The 21,297-nt window shown below is 41.1% G+C and overlaps 1 protein-coding gene across 1 annotated transcript in view; it reads left to right on the top strand.

The window, feature by feature from the left end:
• The window catches only part of rnf220a (ring finger protein 220a), a 209,076-nt gene that overhangs the window by 170,097 nt on the left and 17,682 nt on the right, over window positions 1-21,297 (top strand). Inside the window, exons 5-11 of the mRNA XM_042497332.1 lie at window positions 1,021-1,116; window positions 4,572-4,614; window positions 7,759-7,883; window positions 9,500-9,629; window positions 16,638-16,830; window positions 18,135-18,190; window positions 18,447-18,558. Coding sequence (XP_042353266.1) covers window positions 1,021-1,116; window positions 4,572-4,614; window positions 7,759-7,883; window positions 9,500-9,629; window positions 16,638-16,830; window positions 18,135-18,190; window positions 18,447-18,558 — 755 coding nt within the window. The remainder of the gene's footprint in view (window positions 1-1,020; window positions 1,117-4,571; window positions 4,615-7,758; window positions 7,884-9,499; window positions 9,630-16,637; window positions 16,831-18,134; window positions 18,191-18,446; window positions 18,559-21,297) is intronic.

Here is a 21,297-nt window from a genome sequence, read left to right as displayed (position 1 = left end):
GATATTTCAGCTCCTTTAAGCACTTAAATTTAGATTTTAAAATTTGTTCAACTGAAACTGAAACCTCAGCTTCTTCTGACACTTCCTTTGCACTTCCTTTAATCAATCCCTCCAGGATGTTGCGATGTTGCAGTTGTATCAGTTAATTAAAATTCAGCCAGTCCCTCTGAATTCTGGACAACTTTGCAATTATGCTCACCACAACTATCATTATAACCACAACTTTACCAAAAATGTGGCTATTTAAAACAGGTAAGATCTAATTTTATTGAAGAGCTGCATGCAGCATATTGATTCAGTCAGCCCCTCCTTGCCATTCTCTCTGTTTATCATGAGACCACTGCTGCTCCTTGGACAGAGTCACTCACACAGTGACATGGCTAATGTTACCCAGTGGTTTTTCACAGGTTTAACAACAGAGTTGAGCTGTTTCGGTGGAGTTCGTTAGAAGCGTTGAATGGCTCAGTGTAGGATGTTAGCCGCTACTGTTGTGTTAGCTCATGCTACCTGGGCAGAGAAAGTAGGAGGAGAGCGGCTCTTGGAGAAGTCCCTCAGCGCTGATTTTTTTTTTTTTAGAAAAGGCATTTCAGACAGCAACAAATATAAAGAGTTTATGGATTTATAGTTATATTTTCATTGCCTCGTTAATGCAACTTAAAACTTAGGCAACCGTCACATATGTGTTTTTTTCAGAACAATGTAGGCTTTTCTAGTAGTTGCATTGAGTTTGTATGGACCTTATGAACATTTTAAATCATTCAAATGATTTTGTCAAGCTAAGTTTAGGTGCAGCTGGCTCGCAGGAGTGTTATCTCTCCAACAGTGAAATGGTATCTGCTTTCCTTAGATTTGATTTATTTTTTGAAAGAGCATTACTCTTGCCTTGTCCATGTTTATTGATTATTCCCATGCTGCAACTGTCAAGAGAGGACAGTCTCTGCTGTAATCATCGCTCCAGAGGTGATAATACAACATCATCTGCATATAGAAGACATTTTATTTCCTTCTCTCTCTCTGCAGTCAATGCTGTTGTCGGTGCACATCAAGCGTGAGGGAGAGTCTCCTGTGGTCTCACCCCTGTCCTCTGAAGACGCCCACCACTCCGACAGATACCAGGTCACACTCACGAACACAAACACACACAGAGGAGTTAAAGGGGCCCTATTATGCTCATTTTCAGGATCATATTTGTTTTTTTGGGGGGGTCTACTAGAAGAGGTTTATATGCTTTAATGTTCAAAAAACACAACATGTGTCTCATACTGCCCTTTGCTGCAGCACCTCTGTCTGAAACAGTTCGTTTGAGCTCATGTCCCGCCTCCGAGAAGCCCAGTCTTCTCTGATTGGCTAGCTGGGTCTCTCTGTGCACATTTTATTTTATTTGTTACATTGTGACGTCACATTGTTACAGAAATAAGCACTGAAACTCAAACAAGCTGTTTCAAGCAGCTTAGGAGCAGTGTTTTTTAGCACTACCTTTGGTTTGGACTTTGGGCTTTCTTACTTAGGAGACCCTTTACAAACACAAAAATGTTATACAAAACAACAAAGAAAAGGGAAAACGCATAACAGAGTCCCTTTAAATAACAGTTGGTCTACATACAACTTTTGACAATCCACTCGGTCTGATTTTTAGGTTTTTAAAATTGTCTAATTCTGACAGATGTACAGCAGTATAGCTGAGGATTTTTCATAGATTTTGGTTTTTTATGCCCTGTCAGCAGTTACGTTGACCAACAGGCCAATCTCCTTAAATCTCATGTGTCTCTAAAGCCACCCTGACTGCTTTTATCTCTTAAATTCATCAAAGTTTGTTCGGGTAATTCTTTTGGCGATGATGTATCTCCAGGTTAAGTGGGTTTCCCCCCTCACACCATAAAATAAGAACTATTAAGTCTGCGCAGACGTTCCATCCATACGTTCAGGATGACACAGCTCATAAAGACCTTATAGCGATAAAGTAGATTTTCTCATTAAGTGAAACTGCTGAAATCACCTTATATTATACAAATGATTAAGTCAATGGTGACTCTTTTTACCACCCTGAAAATGAAGCATAATGGCAGACTTTGCCACCTTCTCCCTGCCTGTCAGTCCACCTCAGTGCTCTCGTCCTCTCTATCTCTTCCCTTCCTCTAAAAAGCTGACCTATCCGGAGCCATTCAGGGAGTGTATCATAATGATACGGTAGTAGTGGCCACACGACGCAAGTGGGCCTATAACTCAAGTGGTGGCAGGAAGGGGAGAGGAGGAGTGAGGAGACAGATGGAGGGCTAGAACAGAAGGAGGAGGCCTGACTGCTTGTCGGCTCTCACTGATGGACGATGGGCCGACGGTGAGAGGAAGCGCTGCCTACTCACTGTTGCCGTGTCAATGAGAGGGCATCCATAACTGCAACTGGGGATGCTTTAGTCAGCATATAGCTGAAGACTTAGAGGTTTGGATCCCAGTAGACCTGAGGTGCACATTCTGCAGAGACAGAAGTGGAGATCTGACCTCACTTAATTTATATCTCAGTGCTATACTTTTAATGATATGACCATCATCTTAATGAAGCAGGGAATTTACCCCAGGCATCCTGAACTACCCAGTGACCCCAAATCTTCCACGTTTACTCAGATTAATGTTGAATTTAATTGTTCATCACAGTTGCCATTGGTGGAATGTACTGTAACTGACTACATTTACTCAAGTACAATGTTAAGGTACTTTCATACGCTTTATACTTCTACCCTGCTATATTCCAGAGAGTAATACTTTAGTTTTTACAGCAAAGTACTTAGCAGGTTTGTGACCCCCTTATAAAGGACTGTCTTGGTTGAGGTTTTTGTGACATTTGATAATTCTACAATTTTTAAGATCCAATATTCCCCTTAAAGCACGGTCCCCCAGATTTATCTCATGACCCTTAAAATGGGGTCCAACCCCAAAGTTTGGGAACCATCGGACTGTACACTAACTGTATTAGTAGTGCTTGGGTGTAACCAGCTACATGTAACAATGTAACAGAGTTAGATAAATAAATTACAAAATAAATGTAATCATAATCTGTAACAATTATTGAGAGAAAATGTCCTTGAATTACAGTTACTTATCAGAATTTTGGTGATTATAAAGGAGTTACATGGAATATATTCTTTTTTTGGTAAAAAGCATATAACATTCTATATTATTCATAATGTTGAGGAGCTTTTCATAAAAGTTTGACAGTAATAATCAGTGTTTTTAGGACTTTTCAGCTTTACTGCCCAGGTAAAAACATCTGTCCTCAAAAATAAATCAAATGTAATTAATATTTTAGTATCTTACAGTCCTTTATGTATGTAATTAATCTTTCCAGTTTTAATCTGTTTTAGGGTTTAATACATATAATATTGCTTTGTAAGTTCTACTGCCATTTATTGTGGTTATTGTGGCTATTTAAATTTAAACTATTTGTGTGCCATTTACTTTAGTTTTTATAGCACTTAGGTCAACATTCATTTGACAAAGTAATTAAAATAGACTAGTTACATACATATTACATTTTAAACAGGCTAGTAATCTGTAACCTGTCACATTTCAAAAGCAACTTACCAAACATTGTTTCATATTAACAGTCTAACGATGTAATACCGGCCCTACCTATAATACTGTTTAGTTTTAAGGGTCATTTTTCAGCATAATTAGTACTTTCTGTTTTGATATTTTTTAATACTCAGTACAATTTGCTTTTATTGAAGTAGGATTTAAATGCAAGACTTTGACCTATAGTTCTGCATTGTTACATTATTACTTTTATTTATTACACCACTGAGGGTTGTATAATATGAACTGAGTTGTGCTACAGTTATAAAAGTGTATCCTAAATAATCTGCTGCACAAACAAAAAAGGACAAATATCTGAGGAAACCACCACAAACCAAGCAAAATTAAAAAAAACACAAAAAAAGTTCATAAGGAATGTTCACAACACCAAACTGAAAAGCAATGTAACATCTTGAACATAATTTTATTGAGTAAATTATAAATCATTTTTTTGTCCATCAGTCTTTAAACAGTATTCAGTGCAGCAGCCGTATCTGCAGGCCTGGGTATGGAAAACTCCTCTGACATTAATTAAAAGGAGACCGTGTAATGAAACCCGTTGCTTCCCCCTAGCGGCCAAAATCCGGAACAACATGTGACGTTTCCCCACTTCCGTCTCCAGCGCGTCACATGATCAAAACAAGCCAACATGGCGTCCGACATGAGCAATATTCGCCGATACGGGCGCCACTTTCAATCCTTTTCCATCCGTATGAAATAATAGACACTGGGCTCAGTTTGCAGTGATGTTGGTTATCTGGAGCCGCAGTGTGGCGGTTTGCAGCAGTGAGTTTTGGCGGCTGTAGAATGAGCTGAGAGTGAAGCCTGGCAGACATGGAGGAGGTGGCAAACAATAGACAAGTAGGTTTGTTTACAGTCACTCAGTGTCAGCATCCAAAGCAATCCCATTCTCACAAGTTATATTTGTACTTGTAAACATACTATGTTGTTTGTTTATTATCTAATGTGTATTTCCTTCCTGTTTTTTCCCCCTCTGTTTGCAGACATTTTTACGAGTTCGTGCAAACAGGCAAACAAGATTGAATGGTATGTACACATAACGTTTCATCTCCAGAGTGATACTTAATGTCCTCTATTAATATACATTATATGATTTAAAGGAATTCATTTCGTTAAAATGTAGTTATTAAGAGTTTATTGCTCTGATAGGGATGGTTTTGGTCATAGTATTACTGGGCAAAAAATGGATTTCCTTGAATGCCCCCCAAAAAACTTTAAATAAAGTAAAATAAATCAAAGTTAATTTGACTTATACATATAATGTTACATTAAGCTTACATGGCATACATGTTGCAGTAATTTTCCAGAAGTTGAATAAAACTTCTATAAAAATTAAATGAAAGCAATGAATCATCACCACATATGACATAACATCACTGGTGTCAAGGCTCAGGAGACAAGCTAGTTTTGTAATGCAATGTGATGATAGTGATACATTACCCTATGCTGAGTCATTTTGGAGAGGTGTTTATTTCTTTGTTTATTGAAAGGATCATATTTAGCTATTGTATATTTGCTGTGGTATCAGGTGATGTTTATGTATTATTCCTTTTTGATGATGTCACATGACAGACACCTGTGGCAGCATTGCTACCAAATACAAATATTCAGAATTTTTAGATTTGGTGTGGGCATATTTTTAGCTTAATTTCTTTGCTTATGCCCAATCCAGCACCCAATAAATTTTTTATCGTGTTTTTTTTTTTTTTTTTTTTTTTTTTTTGATATCCCTTATTGCATCTCACCGCACAGGCTAAATTTAGCTTTTAGTTGCCTTAGTTTGGGTTTTTTTGTGTTACCGTATTCAGGTCACAGATTTAAGCATCAGATCTTCTGAAGGATAACTACCTGGTGATTTTTTCAAAGACCCAAAAGGTTATTTCACAACACTTACTGCTGTTTTACAGTTCAGAATCCTCAATATAATCTCATTCTAATCCAGGTAGCCCGAGATTACAAATCTCCTTGCTCTTTTTATTGAACACAAGTAGGATCAGAAGTTATTATGTCTGAAAATATAACATATTGGGAAAATCTGTTTATATACACCAATATAACTTTTCATTTTTGTTGTCATTTGCTATAAAGAGGCATGATTTGAGAAACAGGCTGAGGAGCTTTTTTTTTGTGCGGCTCAGAGAATATTTTTTAATCCTTAAATTAAGAATACACTTTTAGGTAAGTGTTGATTAACTGCCTTCTTTTTCTGGGTATTTAAAAAAAAAAAAAAAAACAAGATTTTTAGCCCTTTTGCAATTTTATAATATGAGGCACAAACTGGGGCAAAGCTCTGAGATCAGGCCTCAGAGCTCCTAGCAGGCCTCTCTGATCAACAAATACTGACGCTAACTTCACCAGTACTTTGAATTACACAACAGTCCATGCACTCGTTTTCATCTGTGTTGTCACACGGTTCGCAATGCAGCAAAAGGCTTTTAAAACTACTTAAAAAAATCATTTTGACATGTCCCGATAGGAAAAGCGCAGATGTTGAGCGTTATCCATTTGGCTTACTATCATGGCTTCCTGGGATGCTTAAATAAAATGCAGCCACTGTTCATGTTACCTAAGATTGGTTGCAGGACAAGAAATGTCGTGCGTTTTTATGAGCCTCAGTCCATAATATTAAATCTCAGAAGCTCTGACAGCGTTAAATCCTGTGTGATGTGTAACACAAATGTCAGTTGACCTTGTTTCTCCTGCCATACTATGAAATAAACCTATATTATTTCAAAGCTGTCAGCTTTTTTTTTAAGTTATCCCCGTCAACTTTTATCCAAAATACTCATCCTTTTTTTTTAAGAGAAACCAAAGCAGTGTTCACCTAGAAAGGCTAATATAATCAACATATTTGTGTCTGTAACAGTTGACTCTCAGATATCGGTTGTATGTTTCCGGTGTTGAGGCGTCAAGAGCCCATGACAAGAGCCAATGAAGACTTAGTTTAAACTTCGCCCTCCATTACTTTCTTTCTGCCCTTATGTGGAACCAGGAATCATTCTCATGTGGGGTATAATGGCTGAGGGGGGGCAGAGATCCCTGCCGGACCTAATTAGCAGCCCTTTCCCTTCTCTATTTAACAACGCTCCCCTCAATTAGCGTCAGGGGAGAATTGGCAAGAAGGAGGAGGAGGCAGTTTCTCTCCTAAACCGTCCCTGCCTCACTCCCTCCGTCTCCTTCCCCTGTAGTTATGGCATATCGCCTTATCTCCTCCTCCTCGCCCTCCATCCCTCGCCACGGTCCCTCTTGGCCTCCTCTGCTTTCCCAGCCAGCTAAAAATTAATGTCCCCGCGCGCCATTTGCAGTTAAGAAAAAACGACAGAGACTCGGGGCGCAATGACGGCTGTTCTGCTCTGTTAAATTTCTAATTAAATGTGTGTGTGTGTGTGTGTGTGTGTGTGTGTGTGTGTGTGTGTGTGGTGGGGGGAGGCTGTGACAGGAGGGCAGGGGAGGAAAGGGAGGAGAAACAGAGAGTGAGGGATGGCGTGGATGTAGAGTGGAAGACGGGGATTGAGACTTGGGGTTGACAGATATTGTTTTTTCAGAGCAGATTTTGATTATAAGCAGTTAATGAGAGCGATAATTTGGAACCAATATGAATTTACAGAAATTGTAAAAATCTGTCTGTCAATACTTAGAATTTGGAATATAACAAATTAAACAATTTTAAATTAAAAAACTGAATAAATAAAACTAGATCCTTGAGGTTTTACAAAGTAAAAGTTCCTCCCATGCTGACACTTAATTTGCAATTTTTAATTAATGAATTTAATTGGCCATCATTAAAATAAAATGTCCATACAAATAATCAGCAAAATGTCAAATATTGGCCCAAAAAATTGGCCAGGCTGATAATCTGTCAACTCCTAATTGAGACTGTTGTGTCCGGCTCTTGTCACCTCTCTCGTAGCACACTTCAGAAGGGGCAAAGTTTAGTTTTCTCATGCTTCTAGGCTTGAAAAGAATTGAGAACAGAGGGCAGGCCTACATAACAGTACACATGATCTAATAAAGGAAGATTTATCTGACATAAATATCCTTCAGGCCTTTTTTTAGATTCTCTCCTGTGCCTTGAAACCAGTGATTGTCCAGTTATCATCCACAGAAACATGCTTGAAAACTCCAATGACTAAAGCTGTCTTCCTTTCTCTCTTGACTTCCCCTCTGCAGCCCGTATAGGCAAGATGAAGAGGAGGAAGCCTGAGGAGGGGGGCCAGGTATGTCCGCTGTGCAGCGCCCCATTGGCTGGGAGCGAGGAGGAGATGAGTAGACATGTGGAACAATGCCTGATCCAGGTAGTACAATCCAGGGCCCCGAACCGGTCGGACAGCCTGTCAACCCCTCTCTTCCTGTAGATGCTGAGCAGTCACCTCTGTACTTCCTGTAGATGCTGAGCAGTCACCTCTGTACTTCCTGTAGATGCTGTCCAATCACTTCTTTACATTAGTGCGGGTACCAACCAGTAGCAACTGTAGTCCTTCTAGATATTCTCCACCTCTGTACGTAGCGGTACTGCATTCACTTCATATGGGAATAACTGAAAGACAATTTAAAAAACACACTAACACTGAAGTATTCACGTCCATTGTGAAATGTTGCCACTAGAAGCTTTCATAAACATAAATTTGAAGTTATCATCTTCAGTTTTTTCCCATATGACATGGTTGCTTCTTGTTCATTGGCATGCAGCTCCCGTATGAGCGTGACTTCTGTAGTGTCTGTGGATTAGGGCCAATTTTTGTTTGCTTGCTGTAGATTTAGCCCAAAAAGAAAATAATTTCCAGTCACCCCCTCTCTCTGTTTCGTAGTCGTCGCACAGGAGTTGATCAGCAGTCTGTCTTTAGATGTAGATGCTGAACAACTCTATTCTTTTCTAAAGTCGACCAAGAAATCAAATCATCATCACTAATCACCCCCCCTCCTGTATCTGACCTCACTGATTCTGTCCATGACACTAGCTGTAGAGACACTAATACCTGTTTAACACGAGCACGCTTAGGTTGTTCCAGATCTGTACCATGCCATGTGAGCTGTGTTTTTATTACATAGTCAGTAGTACAGATGCAAGGTTTCAGTCCTGCTTGTAACCAGGGCCACAGCTCTCTTGGATTTAACATATTCTGAGCTCGTCTTTTCCATTTATCTAAAGCAGAACTAGACATTTTTGACAAACTTGTCATCACCTGCTGCAGCTTCATATCAAAAAATTAGAATTACAGAATTAAAGGGTCTTTGGCCAATTCATTGTCCTTCAATGCATGGTTTTATTCTAAAGAAGTTACAGCAAGTAGCCAGGAAAAAGCTTAATAAAATCGAACAGAACATAGTCTTTGACATGTTTTGTTACAAATTAATCAATTTGAATCAACAGTGAGCACAGCAAACCAAGCTGTTGAGAAAACTGAGCCCACATCCTGTTAGAAACATATTAAGTATAGGAATTATAAGGTGTACAATAACACAGCGATTTGTTTGCAACAAGTTGACGTGAAGTTTAGGGAGGGGGGCACAAAAGAAGAAACTATTTGCAGCCTGAAGAAAAGAAGTTGGACAAAGACCTTTGGGTGTTAAAGTGCAATCTGTGAAAATCTCAACATTTGAACACATGATATAGATAAGCAGCATTTTTTTTCTCCTTCTGTTTGTTTGCTATTGACATTTAGTAGAAGTAATATTCCACATAAATATATCACAGCTGATTATGGTGTGGTACAGAGAAGCGTGCTGAAGCGTGAGATATGGCCTATCTTCTACCACAACAATATTTAAAATAGTAAAACTATTCTATTAACTTTAACTATTATACTTAAAGTTGTTGAAATCTGCAAGACAGAAACGCCACAGTTCGACAGAACTGTGGTTCTCTGTGTGTGCTCTGATTAATGTGTTCATGTGTTTCTGTGTGTGTCAGCGTGAGGGTGCGTTAGGCGATGATGACTCCGCGGACATGGACGGAGAGAATGGGCGGGGCTTTGAGGAGTACGAGTGGGCGGGGCAGAAGAGGATCAGAGCTACAGCTTTACTGGAGGGAGGCTTCAGAGGTACAAACACACACACACGCATGCACACCTCATCTTATATACTATATCACTATGCTGGGGAGGTTGTTTTCAGTGCTGGTGTGTGCTGTGTGATGATTAAGGGTCCAGTTGTCTGCTTAAGATAACTGACCTGTTGCAGCTCCATGGTCGTCATGGCTGAGTTAGCTTTATGTAGAGATGGTCAGCCCACATCCCTGTTCTTCTCTTCTTACCTTTTATCTGTCTGTCTCCTTCTTTTTTCCCTGCTCATCCATCACCCTGTCTGATCCTGTCCAGTGTGAGTAGTGTTAGTTCTGTGGGACCAGCGTTGAATGTAACCAGGGAGCTGTAATGGTGCCAGTGGTCTGGTGGCAGTGTAGGTTTAGCCGAGGTCAGCCCAGCCCGGCTCAGCCCGGCTCGACCCTACACGGCTCTCTTAGCAAGGGGAAGGAAAACACATTTAGCCGAGCAATTGACCCACTGGTCAGCAGTGTGTGTGTGCCCAGAAATGCAATTATAGAACTGGATGTGAGAGCTGGTCACTGGGGAGCATGGCTGCTCTGTGACACATCACACTCACAGTGGTAGCTCTCTGCCATCTCGTCTCATTTCGGTCCTCCTTCTCAGGTTTCTTACACCTGTATTAATATTTCATTTAACTTCAGTTTCCCTCATTTTTCTTAAGCTTAGCCCATTTTATTTTTCCAAGAAGGGGTGTGTGGACAAATATTAAAGCAACAATTTAATGTATTGCTTATGTCATCTCACCCTCAAATATTAAATGTAAATTGAGGTAACCTGTTTATTATCCAGTAAGTATCTGTATCTACTCCTTTATACATTTTAGGCAGATGTCTCCCTCCTTTAGTTTGTGGACCAAGGTTCATGAAGTTTGATTTTTATCAAGCAGGACGTTAACAAGACCATGATTCTAGGCTGCAGTTAATGATTCAAAAAATTCAATAAAATAAACTGTCTTCCATTCTACTACTCTGTTCTACTACTCTCAAAGTACACTTTGTGCTCCAAGAGTGTGTTGCAATGAATAACCGAATAGTGTCCAACAGTGCCCCTAATGAATGGTCCAGCTCCAAAAATATAAAACCCATACGTGGCAGCACATATTTTAATTGTGGCAGGCTGCCACAAATGAATAAATGTGTGACAAACCCTGCCAGTTATCAATATTGTTAAATACTTAAAGTTATTCTTTAACACTGCAGAAAGACATATACATTTTCATGATTTCACATGAACTGTTTTCTCAGTCTTTATATTTCTTTGTTAGAGGAGTCTTTCCTCAGAGCCCAATAACTGCCTTTAAACAAAACATGCACTTCACCTGTGTTTACTTAGATGTTTGAATACATGCATGCTGATGACTTAAAGCACACTGTGCTCCACAGTGACCTCCTGTTTTGGCCTTAGTTGTGTTTGTGTTTACAACATGGAGAGAAAGACAAAGGCCTAGCGTCAAGATGTGCACAGATGGAGGTAAAGAGTTGTTGTCATCATAAAGAGGCTCTTTTAAAGTCTCTCAGCTCTGCCTTGGCTTTCATCTATCCCTCTCCATGCTCGCCTCCTTCTCTCCCTGTTCGAGCTGTTGTTAAACACACACGTGCTGAGCCTTACCTGCCTCCCTCTCTGCAAGCCAGAGAGAGAGGGGACATGACAGATCAATGTTGAAATCTCAACTAAACTGCGCCAGAGAAGAGCTCGTGGGGGTGGGAGGTGGCTTCCCCACCCGTCCATCCATCCATCTCCCCGATGCTCCTTCCAATCCGCCCATCTCTCTTTCACGTCATTAAACGAGCAGACACAGGACCCTTCTGCCGCGCTCTAATAGGGCACCTTGTGATGTGACACAGATAACTGAGGTGGCCTGGGGAGAGCAACTTGAAACGCACACACATACACACGCGCGCACGGCAGAAGGCTCAGAAGGTGGATTTTGTCTTGAAAGCTCCTCAGTGGTTCTAACACTCGCCACTGAATCCAGCAGGCTCTCGAGAGCCAGCAGCCGGCCAGACGGATATAGAGATGTTGCAGGGGGTCTCCTCAGCTGGCGGCATGAAGAGAGGGCCTATCCCTCTGTGAAGTGCCACCAGCCTTCCCTCCCTTTGAGAGCAAGAGGAAGAAAGGCAGAGAGAGAAGGGGGCCCTTTTAAGGGGGAGGAGAGAGCGGGAGGAGGGGAGGGAGGAAAAAAATCGAACAAGATCAGTTTATGATTCAACTCTGTGTGAGGGAAGACTTCCCTGTGTCTCGCACCAGCTTAGCCGGGTTGAAAGGAGCCACGGCACAGACAGAGAGCTTTCTTTATCTGCCCAGTGGACTGTCTGTCTGTCTACGTCTTGGTCTTATTAGCTGGAGAGCAACTAGCTTTTACTTTTAACTTTGCAGGGAACGTTAAAAACTCTACATATACATTTTTTTAAATAAGTTTATTACATCCAAGTTTTCATAATTATCTGTCATCATATCTTATGATAGGATTGTTTTAATTTTTTGTATACTAGCACCAATATAAGACCTGTGTTATTATACTGATTCCAAAATGATACTTTTTAAATATTTTTACTAAAATATATTTGCAGAGAAAGAAAGAGACCTTTGCAGATATTTGGACTCCTGGTAAAAATCTCTGGAACGTCTAGATCGAAAAAAGACGAGCACTCAATAGTTTATCAGTGAAAAGGGGTTAGCACAAAATATGCTTAACAATGTCTTAGATGCACTATGGTGGCACCAAGAGGTCTCACCAGCATCACATTTCGCCATGATGTCCCACACAGAGACTCACAAGTTAAAGACAAGACAAGACCAGAACAGTACCAGCTGTTGCGATGTTCACACCAAACCAAATCCATTCAAACAATAGACTAAACAAATCTGGACAGAAATTCTGCGAGATCTGCGAAATTTTTGTTATTTTTTTTTGCGATATTTTTTGTTATTTTTTCCAATAGCAGTCCAAAAACCAAGTTTACAAATATACAAAAAGAAGCGCAAAAGCAGCAAATCCAGCAAACATCTGCATTCATTTGCTGTTTATGACTTAATTGTCAAAATCTCAGATGTTGTCATGGTGAGTTCAGCGGTAATACAAATGGGAATGAAGGCCCAAATGACAAATAGGTTTGCGTAGGTTTCCAATATCCTATTTGTTTCTCAAGTGTTTACTTCTGCTTTTTTTATTGAAGAAAATAGTTGATCTTTCAGTTCAGCCACAGACAGGTGGAAAGGCAGACGGGGAGGCAGGCAGACAGATCCCGAAGTTTGATATGAGGCCGTCCTGAGAGACAGAGGAGGAGAAAAGGGGGATTATTGCAGGTTGAGATGGCCCAGAGGGATTGAGAAGAGGAGAAATCTGTGCTTTGTAAATGACTTCAAAGATGGCCGTCTCATGTCTTTGTGTCTGTGTCCCTTTCCCCATCTCTCTCTCCTGCTCTCTCTGACCTGTAAATGGCAGAAAGATAGTGCGAGGACCTTTGACTCCCCTCCTCGCTGCTTCTTAGAGCGTCCTGATAATTGCTATGGTAACGGGATGTCGCTGAGGTCGGTCGATTGGTCGATCGGCGCTGTCAGTCAGCCTGATGAGTCCTTTGATCCTTCCCTCCTCTTCAGATCTGTGCTTGTAGGGTTGCTGTGGTGACATGTATGTAAATTGAGTGTCTCTGGCGTTGCTGTCATCAAGCATGTAAGTCGGAGGATAAAATGTGTAGTTAGTATGTTAAGAGTCAACGATATTCAGGAGATGGTTATGATAATGAGACAGACCGGGATGGCCCTGTAGGAGTCGCTATGTGTGTGTGTATTGATCACGCCTGTCTAGCAGGAAGGAGGGGAAACTGGGGACTGGCACAGGAGAGAGAGAACAAGTGATTCATGAATAGAGAGAAAAATAGAGCGATAAGGGGTTGTGTAGGAAATGTAAAGAAGCAAACTGTCAAAACAAGCAGAGAAAAGCATAGGTGGGAAATGTGAAAGAATAAAGGTAAGAAAGAAGGAGTGATCACACAAAAAAGGAGGGAAAAGAAGGTGAGGAGAGGAGGACTGGATAGGAAGAGAGGTGAAGAAAAGGAAAGGGGAGGGGGGGGGTCGGTGCATAATGTGAGTGAAAGGCAGTTAGAGTGGGGCTGACCTTTCCATGGCCAGATTAGATTGGCCTGCCAAGACTGCTTAGAGGGACAGATAGAAGCATTGGGATACACACACACACACACACACACACACACGCACACACAACCAGCCACACATATGCTCACAGTTATGCTCACAGTTAAAACATCTAACACATGTACAGTGTGTACACTACATGCACAAATAGACCTCGTGCCAGTGAGAAAATACCGCAGCATATCTGTTTATAAGAGGATCGTTTAAAATGCCTGAGAGCTCATGCTGTTTTAAATTCTTATTTAACCATATTTTACTGCATGGACAGTAATATAATGTGCACCCAGAATTCTGTAACCACTATAAGAAGTAAGCATCATTCCTGACACAATTATACAGGTACAGGAATACAATAAAATAAAGTGTCTATATACAGTTTTGATTGTCAGTGAACATTATCTTGCAGTGAACTTCTTGAGTTAGAGGTCATCACAGTATTGCTGCACCAATGTGACAAAAAAACATTATCGTGATTATTTTGGTCAGTGTTTAGATCACAATTGTTTAACATAATAACTAATTTACTTTGGAAATATCATAAATGTATTGAACTTTAAAAAGAAAAACAAATTTTAACAGTGGATTTTCTTGATCTTAAAATATAATTTCACATAAAAACAAATTTTAAAGAAAATGCAAGGAAAAAATGAAATTAATACTGTGATTAGTCTGAGCAGCATGCATGGGAATTAATGTGAAACATGATATATTTAATTTATTTTTTGCTTTTTCCCTGTTGGTCTGAATAAGTAGCCACATTTTTTGCTATTTGCTTTTTAGAAATTAAAATAAAAATCACTGAGAGGTGCTTTAAAGTTGCTACATCTAGCATCGTTTTGCCAAAGGAATGTGGCACAATGATTTTTGGGCGTCAAATCTGACCGGGGGCTGGTCGTTTTTTTACACTCATGGAAATCCCTACCTCACATTATCAAGTCCTCAGAGCCCACATGTTCATGTTCCACTTCTGGAAACCAGCTGTTGTGGCCAACAAGCCACAAGATCTATAGTTGATCAGCTGATTAGATTTTGCCCTAACCACCACTGCTATGACCACTTCAACACACACACACACACACACACACACACACACACACACACACACACAAACTAAAGCACTCACATGCACACATTAATGCATTAGTGGTTTGAAGTCAAAGCTATCTGTTTTACTCTCATCTGGTTGGCTGATCATTCACAGCTGATGGATGAGAGTTCTGGTGGTATTCAAAGCTTCAAACCTAACTTCTCTGGCTTGGAACATTTTGGGAGGATGGCTCATATGTATAAACTTAAATATGGACTCAAACTCAAAATGTGACAGTTTCTCACTTGTTACATAATTGTTGTAAGTGACAAGTCTAAAGTACAATGTACATAAACAAGACAGTCAACAAGATCTTTGTGTGAGTGGGTGTGGGAAATAACTCTGTTCCTGAACCAATGAGCTTTACCTTAAACCAGTGAAGTAGCAAGTCTGCCAGTGAAGATAGAACAAAAATGCATGAAGTTCAACCGTTTCACCATGTCAGCCTGTGTAATAATGTAACATGCGCTCTGTTCGCCTTCTGCCATGCCCTGAAAAACTATCGCCTTAGTAGCCGAGCAGAGCCAGCATGCTGCTAGATTTACGCTGCGTGGCCATTGTTCCCATATGTTCCCCTCTGCCGCTGAGACCAAATAAAAGTTAAAAGGTCCTTTTTATTTGATCACTAAAAACCATGGGCCTGTCGTAAAACGGCTTAGCATCGGTGGCGCGTTTTATCACAGCGGCTTTCAGCCGTTTCGCGCTCACATTCTCTCTCCTCCCTCCTCATTTTTTTTTTTGATTCTTTCCTAGAGTAAGAGTGAAATGAATTACACAGTTAAGTAGGAGAAGCAGCAGCAGATGTTTAAATCCCAGAAGGTCCTCGGAGACGAGCCCGAGCGGCTGATTTGCACTTTGACAAAGACGCCATAGTGCAGTGAGACACTGTAGTGCACTGAGACCAACTGTTATAGGAAGTCAAGTATGGAGACTCACACACACACACACACATGCTGGGACAGGGGGTTAAATAAGATGGCTGTCAACTCTGTCGAGCTTGTATCTGGTCACACACACACACATACACACACTTGCCACATACACACAGAGCACACTAGTCCAGCTGAGAGCTTGTAGAAATTGGGATAGGTGTAAATAAGATGGCTGTCAGGCCTGTCACTGGTAGACACACACACAGTCACATCTCAAGTGAAACACACACACACACACACACACACACGCACACCTGCTCAAATAGTAACATACACATGTGAACACTCCTGCACACACACACCTTACCTACCCTTGTGTGGTAGATAGACACGGCGTAAGTGACAGGTAGACTGACTCACACACTCGCATGCTCACACACACACCTTCAAGGGGTCTGAGAGACAGGGCCTAAGTGACACAGGGACAGACAGTCTCAAACAAACACTGAAGAGACGCCTCTAAGTGACGGACACACACACACAGCCGGCTCTATGGCTAAGTGGAGCTGAAGGGAGCAGTCAGGCAGCGGTAAGGGTTTGTCTGAGCGTTCATCACTGGGTTTATAGAAGTGCCACTCACACACACACACTCTCCCACAGTCTCCTACTCTCCCTCTTTTTCTCCCAAAGATTGATGGGTGAGGTGTCAGTCTTCATCACTTCACCCCGTGTCTGTCTCTCCCCTCACCTTCGTCTTTCTTACCAAATCTTTTTTCTCATCTCGCTCCATCTGCAGATCCCTAAAAAAGTTTTAATGTATAAATTTAACATCCTCAACTCTGTCTCAAGTTTGAAATTCAAGTCATGCTGAAAATTGTCTTCTTATTTTCACAGGAACAGGTTTTGCCACATGTAGCATTAAGGAGAGCGCGGCAGACAGCGATGCTGACCTAGACGTGGACGGAGACGACACTTTGGAGTACGGCAAGGCCCAGTACACGGAGGCCGACATCATCCCCTGCTCTGGAGCCGGAGAGGACCAAGGAGAGGCCAGGGAGAGGGAGGCGCTACGGGGAGCCGTGCTCAAGTATGAAGCCTTAACTACTACACAGTCAAACCCTCAGAATACTAACTTCAAGAGATAGTTTGGATTTTCTAAAGTGGACTTTTATGAGATAGCTCCTAGTTCAGAGAAGCACAAGGGAGTACCAACGTGGAAGCTAAGCAATGTACCGCTGCGGACAGAAGCAGCAGCAAAACATATTTTTATCACCTAAAAAAAGGGCCCACCTAAAAAAAATCAATATAAGTGTAACGGCAGGTTTATACTGGTGCGCAGTATGTTAAATGATGCAGTCACCTATCAGAAGACGCCTGGCAGTTCACACTAAAAGTGAGTGATTTTGCTCTTCTCTGTTCTGATCATATGTAGAGCTCGGTATCTGTTTGCTTGTGTGTGTGTGTCTCCACTTGTTTGTCTCGCTCTCTGTTTAGACACACACAACAAATATGTGGAAGCATTAGATGCAGATTTTTCTCATTTATCACAATTAGATCATTTCTATAACATTGAATGTAGCCTTATCAGTGTGTTTCCATGTCAGACTCACTCACAGAGAAAATAGACTAGACGCTGAAACTATTGCTGCAGATCAGGAGCCTGCTGTGAAGCTCAGGGGCCACAGTGCGTTCAGTGTGAACAGCCCCATAGAAAAACGGCATAAGAGTTTGCCCTATTGAGAATATTTCCACCGCATTGCGTCGCTGTTAGACAGAGATTTGGGACAGAGAACTGTAGCTGTGATATCACTCTTCAAAGCCGCACTGCAATGAGAAAACAGTGATTTAACATCACTGAACGCTGGAGCTGCCGGTCCTCTGCTGCCTCGAACAGTTACTTTGTGTTATTGTGTGACGGTAAACCAGCAGCTCATTCGTTCTGCAGGCTACAAAAATACTGTTATTGTAACGGAGTCTGGTGACTTTGACAAGAGCATAGATAAGGAACTGAAACCTTTAACAGCCTCTCAGTCAGAAAAGACTGAGAAGATTCAAAATGTGCTGCAGAGGAGAGAGGAGGAGAACTGCAGAGTTGGGTGATGATTTATTTTCTCAGGGGAGACCTTTTTTTAGGTGGCTAAAGTATAGCTGGCACTTAACCATAGCAGCACATTGCATATTTATTTTGGTGGCAGTCCTGTCTTATTTTCCCAAGTTGTAGCGACCCAACTGCCATCTACTGTATGTAACACACTGACTATGTAGTATAAGTACCTCATATAACCCTACTTTAGAAGATCCAAACTATCCCCTTAACTAAGCCAGTGTTGGTGAAATAAAATGCACCACTGAGGCTCTGTTCATGCCAACATTTATGTCTCTGTGTTGCAGCGGTGGGATGCCTTCAAACAGAATAACGCCTGAATTCTCCAAATGGGCCAGCGACGGTAAGTAGTGCCAAGACATCAAGGCATTTTATTTTCCAAAATGTATCTATGGGATTTTAGTATTGCTGGTCTTCATATAAATTATATAAAGTTACTCATGCAAAGAGATAATTTGCCAAGATTGTGCATTTATTTAAGTATATCTCCTCAATTTAGCTCATGGTTTTTGACTTTCCCGAGAGGTGTGTGAATGCTTATTGCAGCTAGAACTGTCACCATTGAATGTTAACCACATCACCTGTTTATGTGTTTCCAGAGATGCCTTCAACGAGCAACGGAGAAAGCAGCAAGACAGACCCCAGTACCCCTTCATCCTCCTCCTCTTCCTCCTGCGCCCCGCGCACCTGTAAAAACAGTGAGATCGAAAAGTAGGTTACACATACGGACACGCATGCACACACATCTTGATTTAGCTGTAAAAGGTGAGACAGAAAATGAGTCTGTCACGTTTCCCATCGCAGTATCAGACAGATCACACGCGCGCGCGCACACACACACACACAGACACACAGACACACACTCTCTCATGCTGATTCTATGACTTTGTGATGAGTTTTTGTGCTTGTGGGAGAGTCGACTTGTAGAGGGTCATAAATGATGCATTTTGTGTGGATTCTGTTTTTTCTGATTCTGCCGTGTGTGTGCGTGAAAGGGAGGATCTCTCCAGGTATTGATTTTTCCTGCAGTTGTGTTCTCTGTGAGCATAGAGCTGCCTTCGAATCATCAATAGGGCCATAGACACAACCAGATTAGAGGCACACACCAGTGTCACAGCAGCAGTGTGAAAACACAATGTTTGTTCTCACTGTTATGACGCATGCTTTCAACAACACCATTTATACGCTGAGACATGATGCATGATAAACAAGTGTTTTCACATAGTTTACAGGTAAAGCTTTTTGAGAATGGGAGAACAGTGACAGTGAACAAAACACACATGGCATTTATTCAGGTAGCCGATAGATTTCAGATGTCTTTTCTTGCTTATTTTTTGTATTTGATTATGTTTTGAATTAATTACCCTCATGGCACACAGTGGTCAAAATTAGGCTAAATAAGCATGGGGAAAATAAATGTTTACTTTGTTCTTATTCACTATGAATACCAAATTTCAGGAGATGATTTTAGATCAAATATTGACTATTTTTCCTCATTTAAACGAAAAGAGTGCTACTGGAATGAATCCTAAAACCAGCAAAATAGGAAACATTTTTGCACTCACGGTTCCCTCATCACAAAGTTGTTGGGTGTTTTAAAAAAATATTTTTTTTGTTAGATGGCTGAAATAAGGGCTGTGATATCATAAGCTACATAAACTTTCATATGTTGTTCTACAACCTAAAATGCGTCAGTAAATACCCTACTCGCAAACTTTGAAGCTTTCTGTGTCTTAGGAAAGGCTGTTGCTAACAAGTGGCTTAATGAGACTGCAGATCATCATGCTGGTCACAGCTTTGCAGCCTTGTTGTGGTTAGGTCATGCAGTGGTGGCGTAGTTTGTTTATAGTCTAACATTAGCAAAAATGACACTCCTGTTAACACAGCCAACTAGAAATTTTTAAAAAAAGTCACAAAGTTGGACATCCCTGTGGCATCACATACCTCCTCTGCTCTTGGATAAACACTAGTAATTCAGAAAGACTGTATGTTTACCAGTTAAGCATAAGTTAGCTGAGAGTGTTGAAGCAGCAAAGAGAAATGGGTTGCATCCGTCATTTTGAGACACGATTTATAACTGTTCTCCTGTTTTGCTTTATGTAGTATGACAGCAGAAAATTGCCGTGATTCAGAATACTTTGGCTGGCTTTGAATCATTGATATATCGGAAGCAGCCCTAGCAGAAATACTGCAAAAAATGTTAAATTCTTAAAATGATGTCAAATTGACTTGTATATACGTTTGACTGTACCTAGAAGCTGGATTAGACAGTAAAAAAAGTCTCCTCCTCCTGTTTCAAACATACATACTCGCTCTCGAGCAGACACTCTGCCCTATCCATTAGAACACCCTGCGTGTGAAAGGCCAGCGCTCCGCAATTCCCTCATTTCCATGTCCTCATCCATATTCTGCCACAAGTAAACAATCTCCCACTCACACACGCCCTGTCCCCTGCATGGGTAATAGAGGTCAGCTCATTGCGAGAGCGAGAGAGAAACGTTGTTCGGCAAAGAGAAAGAGGGATTTGGTTGATTGGTTGCTTCTGCATGTCTGGCATATTCTCCTGTCCTTTTGCCCCTTGCGATTACAAGCACACGCAAATACACACACACTGAGCTGGGGTCAGTCTGCTTGTTGCCTTCCATCCCAGACCCTATTTCTTAAAGTGATTTCCTTTGTCCACCTAGAGTGCCTTTAAGAATACCCCCTAAAATTTGCCACTCTCATTTCATTTTCTTAACCTTTCCCTTCTGCAGTCGTTTCCTCAGGCAAAATGTTGAGGTACAAATGATTGAAGTGTTCACTGCTTTGTTTTTCTTGATATTGAAAACACCAGTTAAGGCTGCATTGGTTACTAGAGCAGGAAATTAATGACTGCATTTAATTTAGGGAATCCTTAAATGCATATTTACTACAAATGTCACTTTTTTGGTAGCTTTACATCTAGTTTAATACATGTTGCCATTCACCTCTGGGAAGGCTGCACGTAAAAAAAAGCTTCATTTAAATGATCAATCGACACTCAGTCTGTGTGTGTGTGTGTGTGTGTGTTTGTTCCCCATATTAAATATCACCAGATGGGGCAAGTGGTGAATAAGCAGAGCAGCTTGAAGTGTATTGATCAGAAGCAGCACTGCAAGGTAAGAGGTGTGTGTGTTTGTTTGCTGAGCGAGGGGATGCATTCGATAAGTTGTTGTCTGTGCTGTGATCCTTCCTGTTTTACTTTGCGCGTGTGTGTGTTTGTATCTGAGAGAGAGAGAGAGATGGAGGCAGGTCAGTGTGGCTGAGGAGAAAGGCAGTGGTCAGACGGTGCGGATTGATTTAATCATGCGCACACACACACATGCACAGTTGGTTACTGATGTCAGTGAGGATGCTTCTCTGTTTGTACAGCATGGAGGACAGTTTTAACTGTCATCAGTGAGTCAGAGTTTCTTGTCAGAGCTGTCA

This window comes from Plectropomus leopardus, chromosome 12, assembly GCF_008729295.1.
Source record: "Plectropomus leopardus isolate mb chromosome 12, YSFRI_Pleo_2.0, whole genome shotgun sequence".
Taxonomy (NCBI): Eukaryota; Metazoa; Chordata; class Actinopteri; order Perciformes; family Serranidae; genus Plectropomus; species Plectropomus leopardus.
This window is presented reverse-complemented; position numbering and strand designations above follow the sequence as displayed.